This window comes from Anopheles merus, chromosome X (assembly GCF_017562075.2).
Source record: "Anopheles merus strain MAF chromosome X, AmerM5.1, whole genome shotgun sequence".
NCBI lineage: Eukaryota > Metazoa > Arthropoda > Insecta > Diptera > Culicidae > Anopheles > Anopheles merus.
The window spans coordinates 4,339,010-4,366,112 of record NC_054081.1 but is presented as its reverse complement, the minus strand read 5'-3'; the positions used below and the strand labels follow the sequence as shown (position 1 = coordinate 4,366,112).

General features: G+C 48.0%; 1 protein-coding gene across 1 annotated transcript in view; it reads left to right on the top strand.

Annotated features, from left to right (window-relative positions):
- The first annotated feature begins 10,625 nt into the window (after positions 1 to 10,625).
- The window catches only part of LOC121589470 (cyclic AMP response element-binding protein B), a 19,936-nt gene continuing 3,458 nt past the window's right edge, over positions 10,626 to 27,103 (top strand). Inside the window, exons 1-6 of the mRNA XM_041908417.1 lie at positions 10,626 to 10,834; positions 20,684 to 22,371; positions 22,445 to 22,588; positions 22,687 to 22,855; positions 25,288 to 25,383; positions 26,900 to 27,098. Of these exons, the coding sequence (XP_041764351.1) occupies positions 21,832 to 22,371; positions 22,445 to 22,588; positions 22,687 to 22,855; positions 25,288 to 25,383; positions 26,900 to 27,098 (1,148 nt within the window). The 5' untranslated portion in view covers positions 10,626 to 10,834; positions 20,684 to 21,831. The remainder of the gene's footprint in view (positions 10,835 to 20,683; positions 22,372 to 22,444; positions 22,589 to 22,686; positions 22,856 to 25,287; positions 25,384 to 26,899; positions 27,099 to 27,103) is intronic.

The window sequence follows — 27,103 nt, the reverse complement described above, 5'->3', positions numbered from 1 at the left end:
CAATTGTTGATAGCGGTCCAGGCGGTTGCCTGGAATCTCAGCATAAGATGGCTCAGGGACCGATGTAAGCGCCCGTTGAATCAAAATATGACCCGGTGTCAGAATTTCCAGGTCCTCTGGATCGTTGGAAAGTGCAGTTAACGGTCGCGAGTTCAAACAAGCCTCCACTTGAACTAAGATAGTTTCCAGGTCGTCTCGCCGCAAGATACTGGATCCTATCGTCGCCTTGAGATGCCGTTTAAGCGACTTCACTGCGGCCTCCCTGATCCCACCGAAATGGGGTGACCGCGGAGGGATGAAGTTGAAGGTGATCCCTTCCGTTCCGCAGTAAGTTGTAACAGCATCCTGATGTTGTTGTTTCTGGAACAGCTCATACATCTCCTTGAGCGCTCGATCAGCTCCCCGGAAATTTTTGGCGTTGTCGCACTGGATTACGGATGGTTTACCGCGACGAGCTATGAAACGCTTCAATGTAGAAATGAAGGCTGGAGTAGACAAATCGGCAATAAGCTCCACATGTACTGCTTTGATCACAAGACAGACGAAAACAGCAACATAGCATTTGATTGGAGCAGCCTTCTTGTTGGTTTGTCTATAGAATAATGGACCACACAGATCCACACCAGTGTTGTAGAATGGGAGAACTGGGTTTACGCGTTCGCTGGGCAAATCTCCCATGATTTGCTCTGCCGTTGTTGGTTTGGATCGGAAACAACTTACACACTCATATACGACCTTTCGTGCCAGGTTGCGTACGCGAAGGGGCCAGAATCTCTCACGCAGGCTAGATATGAGCTCTTGTTGTCCCGCATGCAGATATTGTCGATGATAAGAACGCGCAATCAGTAGGGTCAATGGGTGAGAAAACGCTAAAATTATCGGATGTTTGCGTTCATACGAAACAGGCGCGTTTCGCAAACGACCACCCACACGTAGGATACCCTCTTTCAGAATAGGTGTTAGCGTTTTCAGTTTTGAGTTCGGCTTGACCGCTCCAGTTTGACGAACATCCCGAAGCTCCTCAGCAAAGGTTTCTTGTTGGGCCAGACGAACGAGCGTTAGAGACGCTGACACTAATTCATCTATTTTTAGAAACCCCTTTCGTAGATTTCCGCGGTGTGTCGGTTGACAATTGTACATGAATCGCAGCAGATATGCCGTAAGTCGCACCAATTTTTCGTAAGATGAAGAAAGATCGAATAGAAAATTTGGCGGTACCTGTTGAGATGTGGCTACAATCGATCGCTCTTCCAAATCTTCCGAGGAAATTTCAGTATTGGGTTTGTTCGTAGGCCAAGCTTGACTTGGAAGATGCAACCATGAGGGCCCTTGCCACCAAAGTTGGGAATCCATGAGCTGCAAAGGCATCATTCCCCTGGAAATAATGTCAGCTGGATTGTGCTCGCTGGCCACATAACTCCAAGGCATCTTGTAGGTTTGGTGCTGGATTTCCGCAACTCGGTTCGCAACGAACTGTTTCCAACGGGAAGGACTGCTTGAAAGCCAATGAAGAACTATCGTTGAATCAACCCAGAAGTTGATTTTAAGCTCCAATTTCACCCCTTGCTTCACCTTCTGCCATAAGTGTGATAGTAACAACGCTCCCGACAACTCGAGCCGTGGAAGGGACACGTTTTTCTTCCGTTTGGTATTAGGTATCGGTGCCACCTTTGACTTAGCACATAACAACCGTACTGAGACTTGGCCATCGGACGATTCTGCTCGTATGTAGATACAGGCGCCATAAGCCCGTAGGGAAGCATCACTAAATCCGTGAGCTTCAATTCGCACTGTTCCACCAATTGCTCGTCGTGGAATTGTCAAGCTAGTCAGATCAGCGAGTTGTTCTCTGAAGCGCAACCAGAATTGTTGCCGTTCAGACTCCAAAGGTTCATCCCAGGTATTTTCGTTCTTCCAGAGCTCCTGCATGAAACACTTTGCTACTACAATGACTGGTCCTAACAGTCCAAGAGGATCGAACAACTTAGCTGAGTCTGATAACGCAATGCGTTTGGTGATGATTTCTGATTCCTTCCAACCAGGCACACTAAACCCTAGCTGGTCCGATGATGGCATCCATCTTAAACCCAAAGCCTTGATGGATGTGCTGCGATCGATGTTCAAAACATCTCCCTCGATTTGTAGTTCAGCTGGTATTTGCTCCAGTAACTCAGACGAGTTTGAAGCCCATTTGCGCAGGTGAAATCCTGCCGATTGTAGCAGCTGATTTATTTCGCTGCAAATAATCCGGCCATCTTCAACAGATTCCACACCGGTGATCATGTCATCCATGTAAAAATCTTGCTCGAGGACCTTGGATGCCCTCGGATATCTTGTTTCTCCTTCCTTAGCCAACGCTTGCAGACAACGGGTGGCCAAGTAAGGTGCGCAGGCTGTGCCGTACGTAACGGTTTTCAGCTGATAGATGCGAATTCTATCATCAGCAGATTCTTTCCACAGGATGCGTTGAAGTGGACGATCGGACTCCTTCACCCAAATTTGGCGATACATTTTTTCAATGTCAGCCAAAATCGCAAATCTGGGTACTCTAAATCGGAGTAACAACGACAAAAGATCATCTTGCACTGAAGGTCCCACCATCAGTGCATCGTTGAGGGATACCCCTGTATCAGTAGAACTGGATGCATCAAATACGACTCTTAGCTTAGTCGTGAGGCTGTCGGGTCGTACTACACAATGATGCGGCATGTAATATGTCTTTCCAATGTCATGGCGGTCAGATGGAATTTCTTCCATGTGTCCTAGATCGAGATACTCCTGTAGGAATTTAGAATATTCCTGCTTCAATTTCGAGTCGATATTTAATCGCCTACAGAGCGATTGTAGCCGCCGTGATGCAGCTTCATAAGAGTCACCTAGTTGATTAAGCCTTTCAGTACGCGTTGGTAAGGCTACCACGAAACGGCCTTCGTGGTCTCGTGAAGTTGTTTGTACAAATGCTGCCTCACACTCAGCTTCCTCGACGGATAACATCGCAGGGGAGTAGCAGCCTTCCAGTTCCCAAAACCGGCTTAGTTGGTCATTCAGCGTCATGACGTTGAGCACTAAGGAAGAGTGTGTTAGACCTTGGCTTACCTGACCTGAGACAATCCAACCCAGCTCCGTGTTTTGCAGTAGTAGTTTTGGGCTATTCAACCGAAGAATGTTACCCAAAAGTAGATCGTTGTAACCTTCTCGCCCAATAAGTAGATCAATTGGCCCTGGCTCATAGAAATGAGGATCCGCCAACGTCACTCCCTTCGGTAGGTTCAATCCTTCCGGATTGACTGCATGTGCTGGCTGGTCCCACGTCACTTCTCGCAGCACATGGAACTTCCAGCTTGCCTTGAAGGTAGAGCAGTGAGAGTGGATAGCAAGGCTCACAGAATGATGAGACGAATGCTGTGCCTTCCCTATTCCACCAAGCAGATGATGCTCGTTCCTCTTCTGGACTCTCAACAGCTGTACCAATCGTTCCGTAACAATGTTGATCTGTGAACCTCCATCCAGTAAAGCTCGAGCCCAGATACGTGTTCCGTCAACATTCACTACTTGTACCATTGCTGTTGGTAACAGGATTATTTTTTCGAAATTGTTGCGCGCACAATGTTGAACAATAGAAGCCGGTGTAGCTGCTTCTGCATTTGATGTAGACGGCAGTGATGACGCTGATGCTAATGACGACTGATCAATTGGAGAATTCGGTTTGTGAAGCATCGTATGATGATTTCGCTGACATACACGGCAAGATCCGGACGAACAATCCTTTCGCTGATGACCCGCCGACAAACAGTTAAAACACAACTGTCCGTTCCTCACTAGCTCGTGTCGCTTTTCCACAGATGCATTTCGAAACACTTCGCACAGGTACGCAGCATGTGAAGCCCTTTTGCAGAATGAACAAACCTTTGTGGCCGGCTTAACCACGCTGTACACTTCGTTGCGGGTTTTCATTCTGCCTCCAGCTGTTGTTGCTTCACTTGTTCGATTCCTGTCTGGAGCCATGGCTTGCAAAACAGTTGCTTGGCTGCGAAGGAATTTCATGATCTCGTCATACGTGGGAACATTGGTTGAGCTATGATGTATTTCCCATTGTTTAAGTGTGGCCAGGTCTAATTTAGAGCAGACCATGTGAGCTAAGAGCACGCTCCATCCTTCCGTGGCCACTCCCATTGGTCGTCATTTTAACACCACGCTCAAAACTGTCAATTAAAGAAATCAGTGATTCGTATGATTCCTTTTTCATGTGTGGTATCGCAAATAATCCATCAAGATATCGTTTCACCACTAGCTTTTTGTTTTCGAATCGCGATTTCAATACTTCCCAGGCAACAGAATAATTTGCGTCAGTGATTTCGATGTCTCCTACTACGTTAAGAGCATCCTTTTGAAGAGAGCCTTTTAAGTATCGTAGCTTGTCTACGTCGGCTAAATTCTTATTGCGATCAATAAGACTGAGAAAGGCATCTCGAAACGGTAACCAATCTTCCATCTTTCCATCAAAAGTTGGCAAGCGCATTTCGGGAAGTTTTGTGTGTGGCATGGTATCGCGTGTTGGTGTGGAAACTACACTTGATGACAAGTTTCTTTCAATTGCCAATGAAAGCTCAAAATGGCGGTTCTCGAAAGAGGCGTACTCTTCTTCTTCTTGTTCGAACTGTGCATTGGAAGAAGAAACCAAATTGTTGGTGTGCCATGTTTCATATTCCGTGGATAGCATCGACAAGCGTGACGCACATCCTTTCAGAAAAGCGGCATCCGCTCTTGTTGCATGCTGTAGTGCTTGATCAATGCGGTCCAGCCTTTGGTCGAAATGCTGACGCATTCGCTTTCTTTTCTCCGCCAGCATTGCTGCTGTTGGAAAAGTAGGACTTGAATTTACTGATTCAAAACCTTCAAACTCACTCTCCGAAGCTTCTCTTGCCACGGCTGCCCTCAGTATTGGATTGGCTTGGACATGATCGCTGTCTGATGCAGCTTGCACATGTGATACACGATGCGATGCGTCTTGTTCCTCAAACGCCGCCGACGTCGTTGGAACTGGTGAACCAGGCATTTTCACTTGTAACAAAAAACACTTTTCACAACACTGAATGTTCGTAAAATAGTTCAATTTGTCCCGTACTCTACCCGTAGAATTAGTTCAAACCACGCGGTTTTATTGTTCGCACACTCACGCACACACCCGGATTAACACACGCGGAACTTTGCTTTACCCGAGAAGAGAGAATTGTTCACTCGCGCACACGCTCACTTCGTTTGAATAACGCGCGCGAACCTTTATCTTAACCCGAAAAGAGAGAATTGTTCACTCGCGCACACGCTCACTCCGTTTGAATAACGCGCGCGAACCGTATTGTTCACAATACGTTTGTTAGCACCGACCACGTTTTCCACGAATTAAAACGTTCGATATGCCTTAAGCAGGGAACTTGCCTCCTTGCACTGAAAACACTTCTTGCGTATTCGAACGACTGATGATAGATCACAAGCAAAAAGATACCGTACCGACCGCGTTTCCACAGATTGAAAACGTTCGATGTACGTGTATAGGGAACTTGCTCACCTACACTTGAAACATACAACTTTGAATTCAATGTTCACTAACACTTGAACAATGTATTGTTCAACAAGCGTCCAAAAGACTGAGGCTTGACCGTCAGAAACAATAACTGGCACCGACCACGTTTCCACGTATTGAAAACGTTCGATATGCTTTGTACAGGAACTTGCAAACCTGCACTGGTAATTTCTTGTGAATTCGAACGGCAGCGGTTCGACGACACACAATAATGTATCGCACCGACCACGTTTCCACAGATTGAAAACGCTCGATGTGCGTGTGTAGGTAACTTGCGCACCTACACTGGAACAAACGATACCACCAACGACGTTCCACGAATTGGAAGTCAGGTACTCGGTTTGTGGGGACACTTGCACTCCCGCACTGAAGCTACACAACACTTCTCACCGAAAACGTTCTACACTTTGAACGCTCGATGCACCAAATGTTGCGTATCTGGACTTCACAATTAAGCCACTTGTGAAGTGCACGATCTAACGCATGCGTATGCTCAAGTATGAGCCTGTCCGAACGCGCACAGCTATTTTACACGCACACTGAATGTCCTAGTGTCCAACTCACACTGTGACACTCGCGCGAACAATACACTGCCGTTATGCACACTTCCTCAATCTCTCTACGAGTATCGAAACAGCAAACGCACAATACACTGCCACTAATGCACCCGTGTGCAACGAATTGTCGTTATCTCGATAGCCAATTCTATCCGGTTCTACGAAGGACCATAATGTTTTAGTTAGTGAATTTCTCAACTGGTAGAGAGAGGAACGTCTGTACTGATTGAACGCTTGCGCTAGACTCCTTCTTTATTCCTTGTTTCCTTCATTCGTCCCCTCAATACAATTCCCAAGCAGCAAATTCAAGTGACAGAAGGTCATATGTTTATACCGTACAAATTCATTACTCAACAAGGATATTTAGAGGTTCAAGACTCTTTGATGATTCGTGAATCTTTGAAGACTCATGAATCTTTAGAGATTATTGAATCTTAAAAGATTCGTTTTTGTTGTTGTTGTTTGGTTTGCTGTAGAGAATTTGAGCATTGGAGCTTCATTCGTCTCTTTCAAAGATTCGTAAATCTTTAGAGACTCGTGAATCTTTGAAGATTCGACTCGAGATTCGAATCACACATCACTGAAGATTCACATGAATAAATCTCAACGAAAGATTCATGAAACCCAAAACTAATACATATCCACCACCTTGTTTGTTGCGGTCGCTGCGTAACGCTATCGTAGACCTCTCCTATATCTGCCATTTAATGCACTACTGTTTAACACTGTATGCATAAAATATTTTATAGCGGCAGACAGGGACAGTGACAAAAAGGTGAACGTAATTCATGGATGCCCCCTGTTTGCGCGCCGATCTTGGGGACGCATTGGTCGGTTGCGTTTTCAAACTCTCGAAACCGTTGCGGCCTGTAATTGTAGAACTAACTAGATGGCTTGATTCCCACACAGTGAAACATAAGTGACGCACACCATTTTGAGCAGTATGTTTCGCAAAACCTTGTAAAGCAGAATTACACTTCAACCTTCCCCAACTGTTATCGCACCTTCAATTTAGCGAAAAGATAAAAGTATATCGACCTCACAGTTGAACACGGCACGGATTCGATACGGTGGTGGTTGTTTTCGAAAAGAAAAGGGCCAAAGCGAAGCCAATTGCTCCAAACACCCAAACCGATATCGGCAGGAGTTCTCCCCCCCTCCCCATCCCTCCCTTCCCGACCCTTCTGACGGCAAACGTATGGCCCCCAGCTGACGCCCGTTTGGCGGTGCTGTTGGTGTGTGTGTGTGTGTGTGTGTGCGAGTGGTTACGTTTGCCACTCTTCCCGGTTCAAAACCCATTTCCAGAAGGTTCAGATACGTGCACAGCTACGTGGGGCATTTCGGGCCGCCGTTCTCCCCTCGCGCTGGTGGTGCGCAAACGAAGCGGAACAACGCACCACCCTCCGAGGCCAAGCGGGGAGGGCGAGAGAGAGCGAGCGAGCAAGCAGGCGGGGAGCGCACGACGACGGAGCAAAGCAGAACCGAAGCGAAATTGCTTACGTCGCGATGACGTAAGCTCGTGGCGTAAAAGGCATACAGGCACTGTGCTGTAGGAAGCCTGCCGCGCGGCCAGCGAAAACGCCGCGCCATGGATGACGTGATGCTGGTTGGCCGCGACCCCGTATATTCGGCCCCGACAGCACACACCGTACACGTGCGCTTGGCTGTGTGCGTGTGCGCACATCTACCAGCGTACCGTTCCTTTCCCCCCCCAGCTACCACCCTCCGCACAAAATACGAAATTCCTACTATTTTCGGTAGTCGGTTCGGTTGTGTGGCGTATCGTGCGCGCCCGCAGCTTGACAGCGCCCGGGGATTTTCTCAAATTTTTCCGTCTCTCTCTCTCTCTCTCTCTCTCTCTCTCTCTCTCTCTCTCTCTCTCTCTCTCTCTCTCTCTCTCTCTCTCTCTCTCTCTCTCTCTCTCTCTCTCTCTCTCTCTACACCATCCAGCCGTACAAGATGTAAAGGGCTCGTGTCCCTCCCCGCTCGATTTCTTCCACCTCTTTGCTGTGGTCGCATTTTTCAAGGTGACCAACACGGCCCAGAGAACGGTTGGTGTGTGTGTGTGTGCCGAGGACTAACACTACGCTGTTGTGGCGCGCTCTGGAATGCTCTGGATGGTGGATGGATGACGTCATCCGGTGATTACGTATGCAGGCGCTGACATCATCATCATCATCATCATCATCATTATGATCAGCAGCGACAGCATCATCATCGTCATGGCCATCATCATCTACGTCGTGCTTGCCCTACGTCACGCGGGCGAGAGAAAGAAGAAGATGCGGGCAAACCAAAAAGGGTCGCTCTCGAGCCGATCTCCAATCGGGAATGGGGGGGGGGGTTGCCTTCCCAACACCCCCCTTCAAAGCAGCGCGTTAATTTACGCGGCCGTACGGGTTTACTACTACGGTGGCCGCAAGCGTGTATTGCGATGTGTTGCGGCTTTTTAAAATTCCTTCACACTGGCCGCGAGAAACACACTGTGGTGGTGCGCGCTAATGGGGACGGGTTTTGTTGTTGTTGTTGTTGTTGCTTTTGTTTGTTGCGACCCCCACCCCCAACCGGTACCGTACGTTGGGCGCGCACTATCACCACCGTCATCGGCAGCATCATCGGGCGCTTCTCGGCAACGATGGGACGAGGGGATGGCACATGGTGCTAGCATGTCGCCCAAAATTTCAGCAAGTTAGACTCCACCGAGAATGGTTTGTCACAAGAAAAGTGAACTTGGTATAAGGAAAGAGACGGTGTGGTGTTGTCCCCGTCGAATGGGAATCGCACTACGGCCAGTCTTGCACGAGCCAACACACTTATCCATTACACTGCCACTGTCACTCGAGTTTCACGACGCTTAGTGGCATATAAAACAGGCTCTGCGAAAGCCGATCATGATATCTCAAATGGATCCAGTTGTCCTATTTGGAAAACAATTACGCGATTGCTTTTTATTCGACAGCTTTCTACGTTTTTCTTGAGAATCAAGAACTGTGTAGGAAGACGTCAAATATTAGCCAAAATCGGTTTGGTCATCTTGGATTCCACTTGACAGCAGAGAGTCCTTGACAATTCATACACTCAAAAAATTGTTATTACTAGAGACATACATAATCTTTCTGTAAAAAATAAAATGATTAACAATTTTCTTGCGATTACCAACCCGATTCATCATCACAATTAAACTGCTGTAAAGAAATTTCGGCTACTTTTCAAATCGTTCTACATTACTTGACCTCGTTCCTACACAGTCCTTGGTTGTGAATAAAGTTTAACCTCACTGGTTCATGCAATCCACGGTTTACGAACGTTTACTTTATAGTTGGCACGCTTTTCCATACTTTTTTACGCATTTTTCAAAGGCCTTTCCTGTACACAAACGTACAGAAACGCATGCATTTTATTTAAACTATCAACCAATGCAAGGCCCAATTATGAAGCATTATTTAATAAAATTTACGCAAGACACAGCCATGTTTCAGTTTAAACATGTATAATTCCATAAAGATCTCCGAGATAGGCGGTACTTCTTTCACGTGGATTCGACATTCTTAATATGACAGGTTTTGAAGAAAATTCCTTTCGGTCGGATTCTAAAAACCTTTCAAATTTAGTGGCTAAAAGCTATCAAAAAAGCGAGATGACACGAAAATCAATTATATTTTGGCTAAAGTCCGCGAAATTTGATTTGATCAGAAAGTGGACATGAACGATTTTTTCTCGGTCCGCATTAGTAGCGCATCTTCGGGGACAACCTGTATAAATGTTGTTGCTATAGGACTTCGCCATGGGAAAAAATTGGAGATACACCCGTAAAATAATGTTTGAGAGATTTCTGTAGCTCTGCTTTGGCTTAGATTTTGAGATAATCACCGAAAGGATTGGGTTTAGTAAGAAAACTGATGAAACGGGAACGCATTCTCAAGTATTTTAATGATTCAATCAGAGTGAATTCCAAGAACAGTGTGTTCCATAGAGAGTTCCATCAACCCAGAGCACAGAAGAGAGAAACACGAAATGGAATCTTCGACACACCGAAGGCACCATTGATGTTCCCCCCGGTCAGTGCTGTTCGAGCTCAAAAAAACCATCCCCAGCTCGTGACGTGTTTCTATACGCCTAGTGATATAATGAGAGAAAGAGAAAGAAAAGGAGAGAGAGAGAGAATGCTCTGTTTTCATACCTGAAAAGATACTCTGTTTTCATTACCTACTTCGAATGTGTGTGTAAGTGCGTGTGTGTATGCCCATGTGTTGTTGGCGCAACTCGTTAGCAGGCGAAGTGCTTTTTCAGTGTATGTGTGTGTGTGTGTGTCGAGGGGTTTGTGCGCACGTGCGAAAACGAGACAGCCGTCGGATTTTCGGCTCGCGCTGGGCCGCCGCCGTGTACCGGTCGTCTCGCTCCGGCACGTGCCCACAGCCCGTCCTGCTCGTGCGCACCCGGGGCCAGCAGGGCCAGCAGGGCTCGGCCGCAGCGCGATGACGTTCGAGCTAACTGTCAAAAACAACGCCACAATAGTTCCGTTTCGGTGTTCGCAACGAATATGACGAATAGTCCGCTTGCTCGCAAGCGTGAACCGTCGCCGTCGCCGTCGCCGCTGTCATCGCCGTTGTTGTTATCGTCGTCGTCGTCGTCGTCGTCGCTGTTGTCGTTGTTGTTGCCGTTGGTGTTGTTGCCCGTCGCCAGCAGCATTGCCGTCGTAAGCATTCCCGTTCTTTTTTTTTTCGCTCCCACCCCATGTGTTGCTGCATTGCTCCCTGCCCGTTTCTTCTTCACCGTTTGGGGTTCACGCTCTTCTGTCAAATCGCTTGACCAACAAAACACAGTAATCTTCAGCCTGGTTGAATAGTGTGATTAGTGACTTTTCTTTTTGCTCGTCGTCGGTTCCCTTGATTCTTTCACCTGTGTGTGTGTGTGTGTGTGTGTGTGTGTGTGTGCGTGTGTGTGGTTTGTATGTGTGTGTGTGTGTGTGCTTTACTATTTCTCGTTCGCGCGCGCGTTCTTCTTCCACGATTCTTGCATCAGAGCACACCAATATTTTCGGTTCTGCATACAGCCACACATACATACACAACAATAAGCGCACGCGCACGTCAATACACACACACCCACAGGCACCTCTACACTCATGCTGGATGCTTTGGTGGTCAAGAAGATTTCTCGCTTCGTGTAAGCAAAAGCAAGCAAAAAAAACACACACACACACACACACGCAGCTACCAACAGTGACACAGGAGCCGGGCCACACAGAGGGCAGAGACGGACCCCTCAATCGTTTGGTGAGTTGTGTGTGTGTGTGTGCGCGTGTGTGTGTGTCGCGTTAATGGTGTGCTGCTGACCAGAGCGCTCTTCTTCTCGCTCTCGCGATTAGCACACAGACACACGCAACGGGCAAAGAAGCTGTCAAAGCCTACGCGCGCCTGTGTGTGCGCATAGTGTCATCGAGGTGTGTTTGTACGCTGTTTCGGTGTGTTTTTTTTATTGTTGTTGTTATTGGTGTGACGTGTGGGTGGCGTGTGTGTGTGTGTGTGTGTGTGTGTGTGTGTGTGTGTGTGTGTCACGCTCTAGGACGCACATACGACCCTCGACTCCGTTGGTCAGTGTTTCCGTCCGCTCGGGGCAGCACTTTTCCTTCCGCCGCTTACCAAGCGCGTGTACTCTATTGGGGTATGTGTAATTCACTTCACTTTCTTCAGCAACATAGCCACACACACACACACACACACACAAGTAAAAAAAGGTAAAAAGACCCACAGCTTCCGCCAGCAGCCCGGAACACTTTCGAGCAGTGGCGAATGGTCCGGGGATAGTAGTATTGTTGTTGTTGTTGTTTGGTTTTGTGTGCCATACAAAGTGTGGGTGTGTGTGTGTGTGTGTGTGTGAGTGTGGACCGAAGGTCGAAGGACCAAAAGGAGTAAAGAGGACGGGGACAATCAGGGATACGACACACACACACAACCCAACTCGGACACTTTCTCGTTTCCCGTCCAGAAGTGCGACGATGTGGTAATGTGTGCGTGCGTATTGTTATCTGGACGGGCTATCTGTTTGTTTAGTGTGTTTAACCTACGGCCCCAGCTGCGGCTGTTTTACCAGTGTGTGTGTGTTTGTTCTTGGTTGCAGAGTGTCAAAAAAAAGTTGGTGCCTCGTTCTGTGCCACGATAAGGATGCTTGGCGTGTTCGAATTTGGCGCGGTATGCAACGGGCCTTTGAAGCTGCCAACCCCCCCCCCCCCCCGCCCAGCTGCAGGGGGAACACCTTTCGGGTGTGTTGGGTGTGTTACGCATACGCCACCTTTCGGCGCCTTTCTCGCTCTTGGGGTTCGCCCGCTCGTCACGTAGTATGCTGAGCTCATCGATTGACCGTGTGAAGGAACACGTTGAGAGGCAGGGAGTGTGTGTGTGTTTGCCCCCCCCCCCACACACACACGCACACACACGTGCGCCTAGCCAGCGGTGTGACTAATACGGCAGCAGAGGGAGGCTTACGCGTGCGTGCCCTTCGTACACCGTCCACCGGACTAACTACTAACTGCTGCCTGTGTGCGCACGTGTGTGTAAAGAGTGAAGGCACATGGTATGCGCGCATGTGTGTGTGTGTGTGTATGCACACACGGCGTGACCTGTCCCGTCACGCGTACCGTGCGTGACTCCGTGAGGCTCGCAAACAACAACACAACAACACAACAACTCAGCACACACATACACGCTCACGCATACGTAAACAGCTTTGGCAGGACTAGAGGCGCAAAGGCGCTCACACTCTTAGTGTGGTGCTCTGCTTGCTTTTGACCCAGTGAGTAAGTGTGATATGTGATATGGTACAGAGTGTCCGCACAGGCAGGTAAAAGCTACTGTGTGTATGTGCTTGGCGGTTCGCTCAGATAAGATAGGCAACCCCAGTGTGTGTGTGAGAGAGAGAGTGGGCTCCCCCAGTGTCTTCAAGCCGCTGAAACCGACCATCCCGCTACTAGCAACCGGCGTACCGATGTGCCCTGCTCCTCGTACCTCCCCCCATTGGCAACAATCAATGATGTCCTCCAGCAAATCAAACACTCGCAATCAAAGCTCGTGGAAGGAGGAAGCGGAAGGAACCTATCTGCTCCAAGGGGACATTCCCCGACAGACAATGACACTTTTACGATCCGGTGTGGTATCTGTGAAAGCAATTGCAAGGCTCAAAGTCTCTATAAACAGAGCATCAAACGGTGGAAAAGGCGAACGAGAGACCCACGAGGTCCCAACGCTTCCATAATAATACAACAGTGCAGTAAGACTTAAATTCGCGTGTCCTGTAGAGTGAGCCTTTGTAACTGTTATCCAATATGTTGTGTGGTGGTCCCCTCCAGGGAAACCTCCGGAAAGGATAAACTAGACTGGGACGGTCAAAGACGATTGTGTTGTGCCAAAAGAGGAAGATCTACAGATATATCTCCATCTAGAGGAACAGATATATCTCCATAAGCTGTGATGATGATACCGACATGCATGTACAGTCTTTTCCCGAGCAGGGACCGCTTTAGCTGCTTAGGACCTCATGGATGCGTGGCTTTTGGTGTAACTGTTAAGAAGAGTTCTCGCCTCTCTTATTAATTAATTAAGGCCATTTATTGTTTAAGGTCCTCTCCTCCTTTGAAACACAACACAACTTTTACACAACAAAGATAGTGTTGTTCTACTCATGTTACTTCCGCGCCTCTGTCAAGTCCTTGCTACGTGCCTGTTGAGAATCGATACGGTCCGGCGTTGTAGGAGCCGACGCATGTATCGAATAGACCATCTAGGGCCACCGCGAGTAGAGACACGATACACGCTTATAAACGAGTCATGATGTGGGTTAGAGATACTGCCCCAAACTGCTCATCGTTGGCTTACATGATGGATTTCTTCAATGAAAACTCATTATTTTTGGCATTCAGAATTCGAAGTGTCTAGAAATACTCAAAACTCCTGTAGTTAGGTTTAATTTTGTATTTTGTTTGAACATGAGCAGCTCTGGGACGGTGTTGCGGTAGAATTGTCAAGTCGTACGACCTTCCAGAGCATGTTCCCGTTTTGTAAGTTACGGTGACAATCATCGACATGGAATAGTTGACATTCCATTGAGCAATCGCGTCGAAAAATGCCATTCAACATTAATTTTTCTGTGCTGCAAGTGAATTAAATCGCCACCAAAAAACGGTTCCATAAGGGTTTGTGCTGGAAAATTCTTTCAAATAAGTAAAATAAGAGCATTTCTTTTGGCATCCTCAAGAAGAAGTTTGTTGAATTGCACAATAGACCCAGCACAACAGATCAAATCATCAACTTTCATTCTCTGGTTTGGGAATAAACACTTGTAGCTCTTGCGCCTAAATGTAAACGTTTAGAGCCGGCGTCGCATGCTGGATGTAGGTTCATACGATGGTGCCATTGCATGTGTAGACATTCAATCAGTGTTTTCTTAAACCATTGTTAAATTACGACCGGCCACAATTTCTGCTGACACTGTTCCGCTTATACCCAGCCCGAATAGCTCAAATCTCAGCTCAAACACGTGGGTAAGATCTTGTGCGCTAGGGGATACTGTTGCCTAAACATTTCGATTTAGGGGGAACGGAACGTGCCTACGAGAGCATTTTCTACTCTGCCCAAATGCTCGGCGTCTCGGCACATCCGAGTGTTTAGAGGTTCCAATTACATGGAGCTATGTGGTAAACAATGGGTAAGCCTTATGCAGAAGGCTTTCCAAATCATTCTAATAATCTGTGTTGGTTTCAAACCACCAGCAATTCCGTCCACTTGAGTTGCGCTTGCTGTGAATGTTTATTTATCCCGTTCCCTTGTCCATAAACAGCAAGCAAGCATATGGGATAAGCATTCCAACCGTAGGCTGTGTGTATGGTGACACCTGCCGATCTGCGATTCGACGGCCGCGTACGCGCAAATGCCGCCAACTGTTGCGTTTGTCCCTGTCTGCAGGCGGAGCGTCAACTGCGAACGGGGAACCTCCAGATAACTTTCCCGGCGCTGTACATATCAATCAATGGGGTGCTTATGCTCAACAGCTTCCCCTGCTGTGCCGTATTCCCGTTGTGTTTCTGTCTTTCTTCTGCTTTTTTTTTAATTCATACAAAATGACGTCATCCCACCGAATGAGGGGGGGCATGTTACGGTTCGGCAGTGCTGCACAAAGCAGCAGGCAGCGCGGAGCATGGTGCTTGGTCCAAATAATAACTAGAGTGCTCTGATGGGGCTGCTGCTTGCACAACTGCATCATCACTATTCCTGGTCATCACTAAAGAGATGACGCATACTGGGGTGGAGGCGGTTTTGGCTCCTTCGTTGGAATGAAAGCGTGCTATTAATTCTCCCGCAGAGCGGGTGGGGCAGCGCTGACAGGACTCGAAAACCTCAGCCCTTGCCGGGGTATCGTCGTATCAACATGACCATTCTGGGGCATTGGACTGTGATAACTTAACATATTCGGCATGCCTTGGGGGGAGAAAGAACGACATAGTGTTGTTTAGAGTTTAGAGGCAGGCACGCTTCACAGAGAAGAAGGTCATAGACGATGCATGCCGCTCTTGCTTTGGATTATCATATCTTGATCAAAGCAAACTGTAAGGGGTTAATATTTCAAAATACAGCTAAAGTTAAAATTACAACAGTAAATCATAGACTGCTTGTAGCATGATGAACCTAGAGTATGTCCCTGGTGGGAATGCAAACAAAAAAAAAAAACAAATCAAACAAGCCTGCCTCCAGCCTGCCATATGGACTGACACAGATTCGAGTTGGATTTTTGTGTGTCGACGGTGATTTCGTACACTTTTGCGCCCAAAATTGCTGTGCTGAATTTCTCCCCCCTCTCTCTCTATCTCTCTCTCTCTCTCTCTCTCTCTCTCTCTCTATCTCTCGTTCTTGTTATCTTGTTGTTTTTGTTATCTCTTTCTCGCAAATTCGCAAATCAGCTTACCGGACACTCTCAAACGAGATTTTTCTCGACTTCTCGACCTTCCCGTTACCCCTCAAGTGGAAAATTTGGTCTTACGCATCAGTTTTCTCGCATTGATTTCTGCGTTCGAGCAGGGTTGCGGAATTTGCGCCCCACCACACTCCCCACGATGTGCTTGCTCGCACACCTTCATCGAACGCACGAACACGACGAACCCCGGGTTGCGTACGCTAATAGACGCGAGCAAAACGAAAAGAAACCCCCCCACCCCTTCCCCCCCCACCCTCCCCACTCGAATGCTTGGACAAACAGTCTCGTTCCTCCCCCCCCCCCCCCCCCCTCCATGTTATATCCCGAGCGCTGCCAAGATTATCTTTCATCTCGTCTTGATAATCACGTCGGTGTGTGCGGTCGGTCGATGCGGATGACGTGACGGTCCGTTTATATTTTTCGCCATCGCCAATCCATATACATACATCCATACATACATGTGGCTGCTATCGCGCTCGCCGTGTCGGGTCGGGCCGTCCCACCGTAGAATGTTGCTGTTGCTACGTCAGCGGCCCCAGCGTTGCTTACGTACGGTTGTGAGAGGTTATGTATAAACAAACAGCCCCAGTACACGCAAACATCTACACCGACACACACACACACACACACGCACAGACAGTCGAAGGCGCAACAGTGTCGGACAATTTTCTTTCGGCTTTCGAACGTTGCTCGGAACGGGGAGGCCCTTCGTCGCTTGCTCAGCTATTGATTCTGCTATTTGATCAATTTTTGGGGAACGAACTGCTTACGCTCATTTTACATGTTGAGTCATGTTGGCCAGGATTGTAATGCAAATGAGCCTATTTTCTCCCCCCTCTTTCTCTCTCTCTCTCTCTCTCTCTCTCTCTCTCTCTTTCTCTCTAAAGCAACTCTTCCACAGCATGGCCAGCCCCAGGGTCAGATGCTCGAAGCAAAAGCTGTTTAATTATACAGCAGCAGGGCGGATGACTAACTGGCTGAGAGAAAGTGCAGATGATGCTTTCCCTCGTCCCCATCCCCAGCCGAGTGTCCTTGAAGGCCGGGGCACGCTTACCACACCCTGCTCCTTCCCCCTTCTGCACGAACAGGGAAAGTTAGTGGAGGGTACCAAGGAGGGATGTCAGCCTTGAAAACATATGGGATCAACGCCATACACACGCACAGCGCACGCCACCACCAAGCAAGAGCTGATGTTAGTCACACATACAAGCATAGAGACACAGAGAGAGAGAGAGAGAGAGAGAGAGAGAGAGAGAGAGAGAGAGAGAGAGAGAGAGAGAGAGAGAGAGAGAGAGAGAGAGAGAGAGACAGATACACAGTGAACTCAGAAGAAAGTAGCACTGTTTCACAAGACCATTTTGCACAAGACGAGCAAAATCCTTCCTTTCTTTTCCGCTTGGACCGGGGTGCTCCTCCTTCACTGCTCCCACTTTACAGTGGAGTGTTTTCTAATGTTTTGTTTTTGTATGAGTCACTAAGTACGGCTTGTAACTCTGGTGTGTGTGTGTGTGTGTGTGTGTGTGTGTGTGTGTGTGTGTGTGTGTGTGTGTGTGTGTGTGTGTGTGTGTGTGTGTGTGTGTGTGTGCCTTGGTGTGTAGCATACTTTTCGCGATTTTTTTGGTAGAATAGCGCAGGACAACGGCATCACACGCCCTGACGTGTCTGTGGGTGGGGTTTGAAAAGGTTCGTTCTGTGTGTTTTTTTTTTTTTGAGTTCGACTAGTCGGAGCAGCTCATAGCAGTGCTCTGCGCGTCACCGTCGCCTGAAAGGAGGAAGAAATCGAGAGCTCTGTTGTGTTCATGAGAGGTGACCGTGAATCGATGCGAACGATTAGCATATGCAGAGGAAGAGACTGCTCGCGCCGACTGTGGCCTATCAACAGTTTTTGGACAGCAGGAATGGAACGGAAAACAAATCCGGCGACGAAGCAGCAGGCTGTGTGAGATTTTGATTAGGTCGTTTAGACACGATTGCTCCAACCATCAGGTGTGTAAAGGTTTCGCGCTTGGAGCATGGAACTCCTAAGCAAGAGGTTTGGGGACACGGCATGTTGTATACATTATCGTGTGGCCCGAGCGCCGTTAGCAAGATTTCGACCTGAGGAACTCCGAGTTTAGCTAGTGTAGGCATTGGCTGTTGGGACCTCAGTTTTGTATACATTATCGAAGGTTCTTGTATGGAGGATTGAATTCTTCTACCCTCAAGTGGCAAGAAGGTTCTAGAAGACGGGAAGACATTAAAAAAAACGCAACGATGCTCTAAGTCAGCGTGCCTTCACAATTTAGCGCCAGCACGCTTCGCTCTAAGGTGTAAATTAACTCTTGCGGATCGTACCTTGTGCTTGCTAACTTGCCTGTCCTGTCCCAACCAGCCGGTATCTATCTCGTTCATTCATTGGAATCGCGTTAGATGTACCACGAGGTTGCAATTAGTTGGAATCGGTCCAGAAAATGCACCGCTCAGTGAAACCCCATCTTAGGCCATAGAAACTTATTTATAATCTTCGTCTCCTCCCCCGTCCCCTCCATGGCATACAATGGAATGTTGACGGTGTAAAATGTGCGGAAATAGAGCGTTGTGGCACTGGGACTAAATAGTAGCGCGCGAGGCATCGCCGGACATCAATGTTTCCCCGTATCTTATTCCTCAGACTGTGTCCAGAGAGGTCAAATGTGCGGCCCTCGAGGTCTTTCGGTGCTGCCCGCGAAATGAGCATGACATCGCTAATCTCTCTACCATGTTGTTGTACCTGGACGCAGCTTGGCTCGGACGTAATCGCTAATGAGTCCCATATATCGCCCATGCTCCCGTGCGGCTCCGTAGCCCCAACGGTTACGGTCTGTGGGGCTTTGTCACGCAACCTTTGGTGGAATCGTTTCCAGCGTCCCCGAAAGCTCTTGTGCCCTTTCGCCCCAAGCAACACGCGGGAGCATTAGTTACAGGGTGGGATGGGCTGGAAGTACACGCCATCTCCAATTGAATGCCATGACCTTTTAATCTCATCGCTGGCTATTGGTGCTCGAAAGGCCTCAAAGATGGGCAGGCATCTTGAAGCTCCAACACAAGCAAAGCCCACTTGAAGGACACTGTCACACACACACACACACGCACGCACTCTGGGGCGGGGGGATGTTTTGTTGGCTTTCAAGGTTGGGATAGTTTTCCCACCCAACTCCAACCAGTCCATGGGGCATTGGACTCATCTGGCATTCTGCGCACTTTCCAACCAGCACACTGTATCCAGCCCCCAAAATTCTGTACACACTCCTCACACAATGACATTCTGCTCCGGTAAAGATGTTTATTTAATTTGTTTCTGTCATTCTTGGAGTTGAGTTTGAGCCGGGTGTGTGTGTGTGTGTGTGTGTGGGTGTAGACATTGTAGGCGCGGATAACCCGCCAACGGGAGATGGGTTCCCTCAAGGTCAACGCTCAGTGATACTGATAACTTTGTCTAGAGTGCATCATTTCTATCAGCCGTACCTAGAGAACTGCCTTTCGCTCTCCTTTTGCAAATCACGTCTTGGAACTGTTGTCTGGGTATGTTTTATAGCAAGAAGAGTATGCTCTAGTTATCATCTATTTGGGATTAAAGAATAGAACCTAGAGGAAGACGTACATCGAAGTAGTTGTAGTTCTCCACTGTAGTTGATGAGTCGACATATTTTTGAAGTGTGTATTAGTTCTATTCCCACAATCGGTAACGCGATACATACTAAGTTCCAAGTTCCAGAGTTGCCCCGAATCTTCATGAATTTGCATATCACACTGCTGTCGGCGTGAAATAAAATTCTATCAAATTTGAACACTATAAGAAACATGTCAACAATAGTGAATCTTCATTGGGAGACTTACAGCTTAGTGAGATATTCATCGTAGGGGAAACCTGTTGCTATTGTGGAGTATCTAAGAAATCATTGGGTACAATCTTGCATCCCTTGACGGATATTTTTTGATGAACTGCCATTCAGAAGTTCTTCCTAAAGAATCTAAACAGCCAAATCGAATGTGCAGGTTGACCAGTATTCGCCCTAAGCAAGACATTCGCATCTTGAACAGACTAAAAGAGTATGGAATTTGACGAAATTGTCAAAATGTTGATGTCAGCGACATCTTAAACAGATTTCACCATTAAAATCGTCGTTTGTCGAGGGTCTTCCGTGTCTCAGTGTTTACACGGAGAAGTAGAATCAACCCCAACTCAGCACCTTAACGTGCTGCCCGTTTCCACATCCGGTTCTTTCTTTCGTCCTTTTCATTCACTCCCCATCAAAGCTCAGCGTGTCTATCAAAACCAGGATTGGTCGCCGACGGGTTGGATTCTAACTACGTAATGCATTTTGTAAGCAATCAGCACATTTTCCCACCCAAAACCACCGAGTGTCGGTCCGTGCATAAGTGGGGAAGCGTGGCATAGCAAACCGCCGAATTGTTTACACTGGTTGATATTGGTCCCATCCTGCTTCCCAACGCTCCCCCACTGATCGTGTCGCCCGTACGCGCGTCGTACGAAGTAAATAAACACCACGCTGCCATCTATTCTAATCTACGCATTTTTTTTTTGGTTGCTATTACTTTCTAGCCCTTGGCAGTCGGCCGAAATGCTCACTAAGAGCCGATGAAACCCTCGACGGTGGCACAGTAATGCAACAGCACCAGCAGCAGCAGAAGCAGCAGCAGCAGCAGCAGCAGCGCGCCACGATCAGGACGCACCAGCAGCAGGATCATCCGGGACATGTGCCGCTGTGTATCGTGCACGGGCGCACCGTTGTGTAGTGTGTAGATGTGACCGTGCAGCACCTGGACTGGAGTGTTGGTAGGCGAGTCGCGCCACCCGCGGGTGCTTTGCCGCAGTGACAGTGCAGTCGCCCGAGTCGCCCTTGCGCGGGCCAGTTTTGTTTTGTTTATTTTTTTGTTTTATTACTTTTTTTTGCGCCACGGCCTTTACCCGTTCTCGCTCTGTAGCATAGTAGACAGACGGCAGTGAGAACATTCTCGGAAACGCGCGGAGTAGACGCAGCTTCACGAAGGGAAAAACGCTCGACGGCGTCCCATGTGGTTGATGTGCGTGCATCGCTAAAAAAAAACGGTTTCCGTCCTGCCGGTGTCCGGGTCCGGCCATGCTCTAGAGGTGCGTTTTGTGCGAAGGTGTGTGTTTGTGTGTTTATTCATACGGCAAAGAAGAAGAAGAAGAAGAAGAAACCATGTAGCCCCCCGAACTGAGCGTCTCCAGTCTGGTCAGGTGAATAATAGAAAAAAAACGCAAAAAACAGTGTGTAAAACGGGCGGTACTTAAGGGCAGTGCGAATCTAGGTGAACCAGGTGCGTCCTCCGTGGTGTTTGCGGCTAGGAGTGCATAGGGATAAATTTAAACAAAAAAAAAAACCCCATTGTTTGCCCGTGAACCGATGTAAGACATTGAAAGCCTTTTACTGGCCAATTTTATTATTTTTTTCAACTTTTGATTAACTGTAGTTAGACGAAAGTACGCACTAGCAAATGCCGTTCTACTAAAGCTCAGCTAATCGAGAGTAACTCGTGTGTGTGCGCGCGTGCTTGGTGCGAAAGTGAAAACAGCGGCCTTGGCAAAAGGGGAAAGGGAACTGGGGTGTAACGCATTGCCGCACGCCAGCCACGGTCCCGGGAAAGCTTGGAGTGCGCGGCACGAAACCACCCGCCGGTACCGGCACGGTGACGCCCCGGGGGGAGGCGCAACGCAGCGGGCGGATTATGGACAGTAGTATGGTCGAGGAGAACGGTTCCTCGGCGATAGGCGATCCGCTCGGTGGTGGTACCGGTCCGAACGCAACCGGTTCGACGGTCGGTGAGGCGGTGGTTACCGTCGGCGGCGGCGGTGGTGGTGGTGGTGGTGGTGGTCGTGGCCCCCCATCCGGTGTAGGAACGCAGCACCAAAGCGAGCTAATCAGTACCTCCAACAACGGCAGCGCCGACAGCAGCACAGCAGTAACGGTGGCAGCCTCTACCGGTGAAGGTGGTGGAGGGGGCGGAGGAGGAGGAGGAGGAGGAGGCGGTGGTGGAGGTGGAGGAGGAGGAGGAGGCGGTGTGAAGGGAGTGACGGGCTTGGTAGCAGGCGGTGCTCCGGGCGGCCTGGGAGCGCTCGGGTCCGGGTCGGCCAACAACAGCAACAGCTCGGTGCCGGTCGGTGGTGCGGCCGGTCCGGAGGTAACGCTAGTGCCGGCGGCGGCCGCCGCAGTCACCGCGTCCGGTACCAACATCGTCCAGCTGCTGTCGACCCAATCGCCCGGCCAGGTAAGCCAGCAACGTTGTCGGCTGCGCTATTTTTTTTTTTTGGCGGTAACGCTCTCCATTCCTCCCGTTCCAGGCGCAGTCCGTCATACAGCAGAACCAGCAGTCGGTCATACACACGGCGACAGGGAACGTGCCGCTCGCGCGCAGCGTACTATTAGTGTGTAACAAACCAAACTCCGTGATCCACACGACGACGGGCAATTTGCAAACCATACACGTAAGCTGCGCTCTTGCGCCCGATCGTACAGCCCCCCTCCCCAGACGGTTCGGCCGGTAATGTACAATGTTTCTTGTTTTTCATGATTGCCCCGGAAGATCAAACCCGAACCGCACATCGTCACCGGCTCCGGCAGCATTATGACCGACACCAACAGCGACGACACGCTGTCGGACGAGGAGGCGTCCCCGAAGAAGCGGAGGGACCTGCTGACCCGGCGCCCATCCTATCGTAAGATATTGAGCGATCTCGGCGGAGCGGAAATCGGTACGTTCGGGCGTTCGTTCGCCTAGTGGAACCCCCCCCCCAAACCCTCGGACCCCCGACCCACTCACCAACTCACGTGGTTGGTCGAGTGCTTCGTCTGTTCCAACGCGCGTTTCGCCCAACTCCCCAAGAGGGACGGCTCCTTTTTCTCCCTTTTTTTTTTTTTGGTTTGCTGTCGAGCTGCCGACGGTATGAGCGTGTATGAACGAATGTCTCTGTGCGAGCGTGTACGAGCGCGTGCCTGTGTGATTGAGCCTCAAAAACCCTCGACATGTTGGGGGGTTTTCTTTTTTCCCCGACGCAACAGGTCAACCGGAAAGGCCAGCCCCCCACCGCAGCGCCTGGGGATTGCAACTTAACAAATCTGTTCCCTTTTTTACGTTTCTAAAATTTCCACAAAACCACCAAAAAAACGGAGCTTCACTAATCAGCAAAAACATCCCAACCAGACCCCGTTTTCACCTTTTTCTACCGTTATATTCATCTTTCTTTTAAACGTACAATTGACGGAAAATTGCGCCGATCGAAAAGAATTCTCATTTCTTATTACAACCCTTGTAGTTTTTTTTAGGTTAGAGTTTTTGGGTTTAGTTTTTTCCGATTTTAATCGTTTATTTCAACTCTTGCGATCCATTGCGTTCATTCCGTTTTATTTAACAACTCCTGTTCAGCTTATATTCTTTAGTACTTTGCTATCCCTTCATTATCCTTTCAAGTCTCGTTGTTTTGTTTGAATTTATTTTTAAAATTAGTCTACCATTTAAATCTCTCACGAGGAGGTTCTGTCTGTGAACAGTATTTTTTTTTTTTTTTTTTTTGGTTTTGTTAATTAGCGTTACGCATGGTTCCATCTTTCCACTTTCCGTTGCTCTCTTTCATTCTTTGCTGCGAGCTAATTAGAGCTAATTAAGTGTAGAACTAGTCATTGGGGGCAAAAGGGGCTGTTTTTCGGCACGGAACTAGTTGTGTGTGCTTTTTTGTTTGTTTGTTCTAAATGATGTCGATTTGGAAGCTCACGTGCTCGCTCTCTTTCTCACTTTTTCTCTCTTCAAAACCATTAGCCAGTTTCCCGGTAGCTTAGATAGCGCTTGTGGAATTTTGTTTTCATTTTCTGTATTTACCCAAATTAGCCGGATTGCTACGGCTCTCCGTTCGCTGCGGAAATGTAATTCGGTTTTGTCTCTAGACCTATACGTTCGTAGGGGGAATGCATTAGTTGTAATGGTAGCATTGTTTTACTCCTCACACACACGTGTTGAAATACTGCAGACGTAGAGACCATCGATTTTGGGTAGATCCATTTGTCCACTTCATCTCACCTATCAAACCACCACCTCTCCTAGTCACCCGTGGACGATCCTGACCAATACCAACACCTTTTTAACATTTACCCTAGCTATTTATTTGGACGTGTAAGACATCCTGAGAGAAAAACACAGTAAAAAAAAGGAGCATTTAGACCATAAAAACCATTTTCTGACCATGTGAGATATTTCGCAAACAAAAACACTCAAAATCTTCCTCCCTAGTAGTGTTCGGTTTCATGAATCTTTCGTTGAAATTCATTCCTATGAATCTTCAGTGATGAGTGATTCGAATCTCGAATCGACTCTTCAATTATTTATGAATTTCTAAAGATTCATGAATCTCCAAGGATTGCAGGGAATCTCCTGAGTGACATGGCTACGTAGGCTGTAACGCCAAGAAGATGGATAATGAGAAGCTGAATCTCTATGAATCCTTGGAGACGTATAAATCCCTTGGGATTCCAGAATTTTTTGAGATGAGTGAATCTATCGAGATATATGAATCTTTAGAGATTCACGAATGTTTGGAGATTCGTGAATCTGTGGTGGTTCATGAATCTTTGAGAGGTATATGAACCTTTTGCAGTTCATAAATCTTTCGAGATTCATGAGTCTTTCGAAATTCACGAATCTTGAGGGATTCATAAATCTTTGGAGATTTAAGAATACTTGGAGATTCATGGATCTTTGAAGATGATCTTTGAATCTTTCAAGATTCATGATTCTTTCGAGATTCACGTATCTTTGGAGATTCATGATTCTTTTAGATTCAACAATATTTGGGGATTCATGAATCTTTGGAGATGATCTTTGAATCTTTGGAGATTCAAGAATATTTGGAGATTCATGAATCTTTGCATCCAAGATTCAGATTCATTGAATCATTTCAAAGATTCATACAGATTCATGCATCCGACTCAGATTTGCCCGATACTACTCCCTACCCCCTTCCTTCCCCTACTACCTTCATCCATCCGTTTGTTCTCAAAATGGACGAAATCAATTTGCGCGAACCAAACCAAGAACTGATCAAAACTGCATTACTACCAACCGACCAGTGTCAACTGTGCGATACATAAATATATATAAATATATATATACTACCCCCTCCCCCCACTACCACAGCCAACACCCCGAGCGATGGTTCCGGCCTGCACACGATAGCGACACCTGGTGGTGGTGTGGTGCAATATTCCCAGCCGGAGGGCATTTACGTACCTCGTAAGTATACGACCGTGCCTTCAACCGTACCCCTTCCATCCCTCCACCTCCTGTTTTATCCTATCGCGTCAAACTTCAGCTCCAAAATTCCAAACCACCCTATCTCCGTTCCTTCTAGACCTGTGTGTGTGTGTATGTGTAATCACTAGGAATAGTGCTGCAAGTTTTTACCTTTTTTTCTGTTTCGTTCTTTCTCGTATCGTAGTTTTGTCTCGTAGTAATGTTAATGCGTAATGGTGTAATGTTTAATTTACACTTTTTTTTAGTGATGCCTGTTACTTAGTAGTCGTTTGTTTTTATCTTCCTCATGGCCGTCTTTCTCAGGCTGATGTTACAGTAATTTTGTTCTGCGTTACTTTAGCAGCTAGCGATTGGCGAGATGCTTCCTGAACTAATGTAAACTTACACCTCTTCTTACTACACCCTAGCCAACAGAGTCCTTAGAACTGACGTTTGGAATAGTAAAAAAAAACGCAATTGCATGCCTTAAACCCTCCTCCCCCCTCCCCTGCACCCGCTTCCTCCTCCTACTACTGCATCCCGTTTGCCAAAGGCTTCTGGTCTTGCACAGCAGCCAGCGGATGATAGTTTTACTCGCCAGTAGTGCGTGTTTGTATAATGATGAGTTTTCTTTTCTTCTCTCTCTTTTTTTCTCTTTTGTTTTTTTTTTCTTTTGCCCCCTTTTTTTATTTTGGAATTTCATTTTCATCCCACACACGCTCGTTTTCTTGTGCCTCCATTGTGTTCCCCTCATTTCGCACTATCGCACTCTCGAACGCCGCAACTGTCGCAACGGTTGCTGCTACGGCGCCTACTACTAACCGCTAACTAACTAACGAACTTGTGCGTGTCGTCCGGTGTGGTCGTGTTTTAACACCCGCTCATTTGCTTTGCGCCATCCACCACCATCGTTGTACTGTAACAAAACTTCATCTCTCGCCACCCACTCTTCGCTCCTCTTCGTTCGCCCCCCCCCGCCCCAAAAACACTCGGACCCAAAACAAACTGGCCCGTCCGCTTCATCCTGCGCTCATCTCATATGTGTATACGTGTTCCGCAAACCTCCCCATACACACATACGCCGCTGCGTCTGGGCTACGCGCCGTAACGCCGCGTTACGCGTTACGCCGTCCGGCGATACCGGAACCGCTCCACCGATGAACGTCTCCGCATAATAATATAATACTCGCATCTAAATGTGTTGTCCCACCTGCCATCCTGCTTCCCTCCACCCTTTAAATCCCCTCTGGTCTGTCACGGTCGTGATCCACCCATCCAAACATACATCCATAACATCCCCATATCACGTTCGTCATGCATCTTTACTAACAACGTGCACATCCTCATCCTGAAAAAAAAAAATCCAAACAAAACAAAAATCCACTCCTTCCCCTACCTCATGCACCACAAACCTCTCCTCATCAACGCGCGCACACTTTTCTACCGGAAAACACATCCACACACACACACACATTCACACATACACCCATCTGAGCAGATATTTTTCCCAACACAGTCATGGGCGGCAACGTGCAGCTGGAGGATCAGTCGCGCAAGCGCGAGATGCGGTTGCAGAAAAACCGGGAAGCGGCCCGGGAGTGCCGCCGGAAGAAGAAGGAGTACATCAAGTGCCTAGAGAACCGGGTGGCGGTGCTGGAGAACCAAAACAAGGCCCTGATCGAGGAGCTCAAGTCGCTGAAGGAGCTGTACTGTCAGCAGA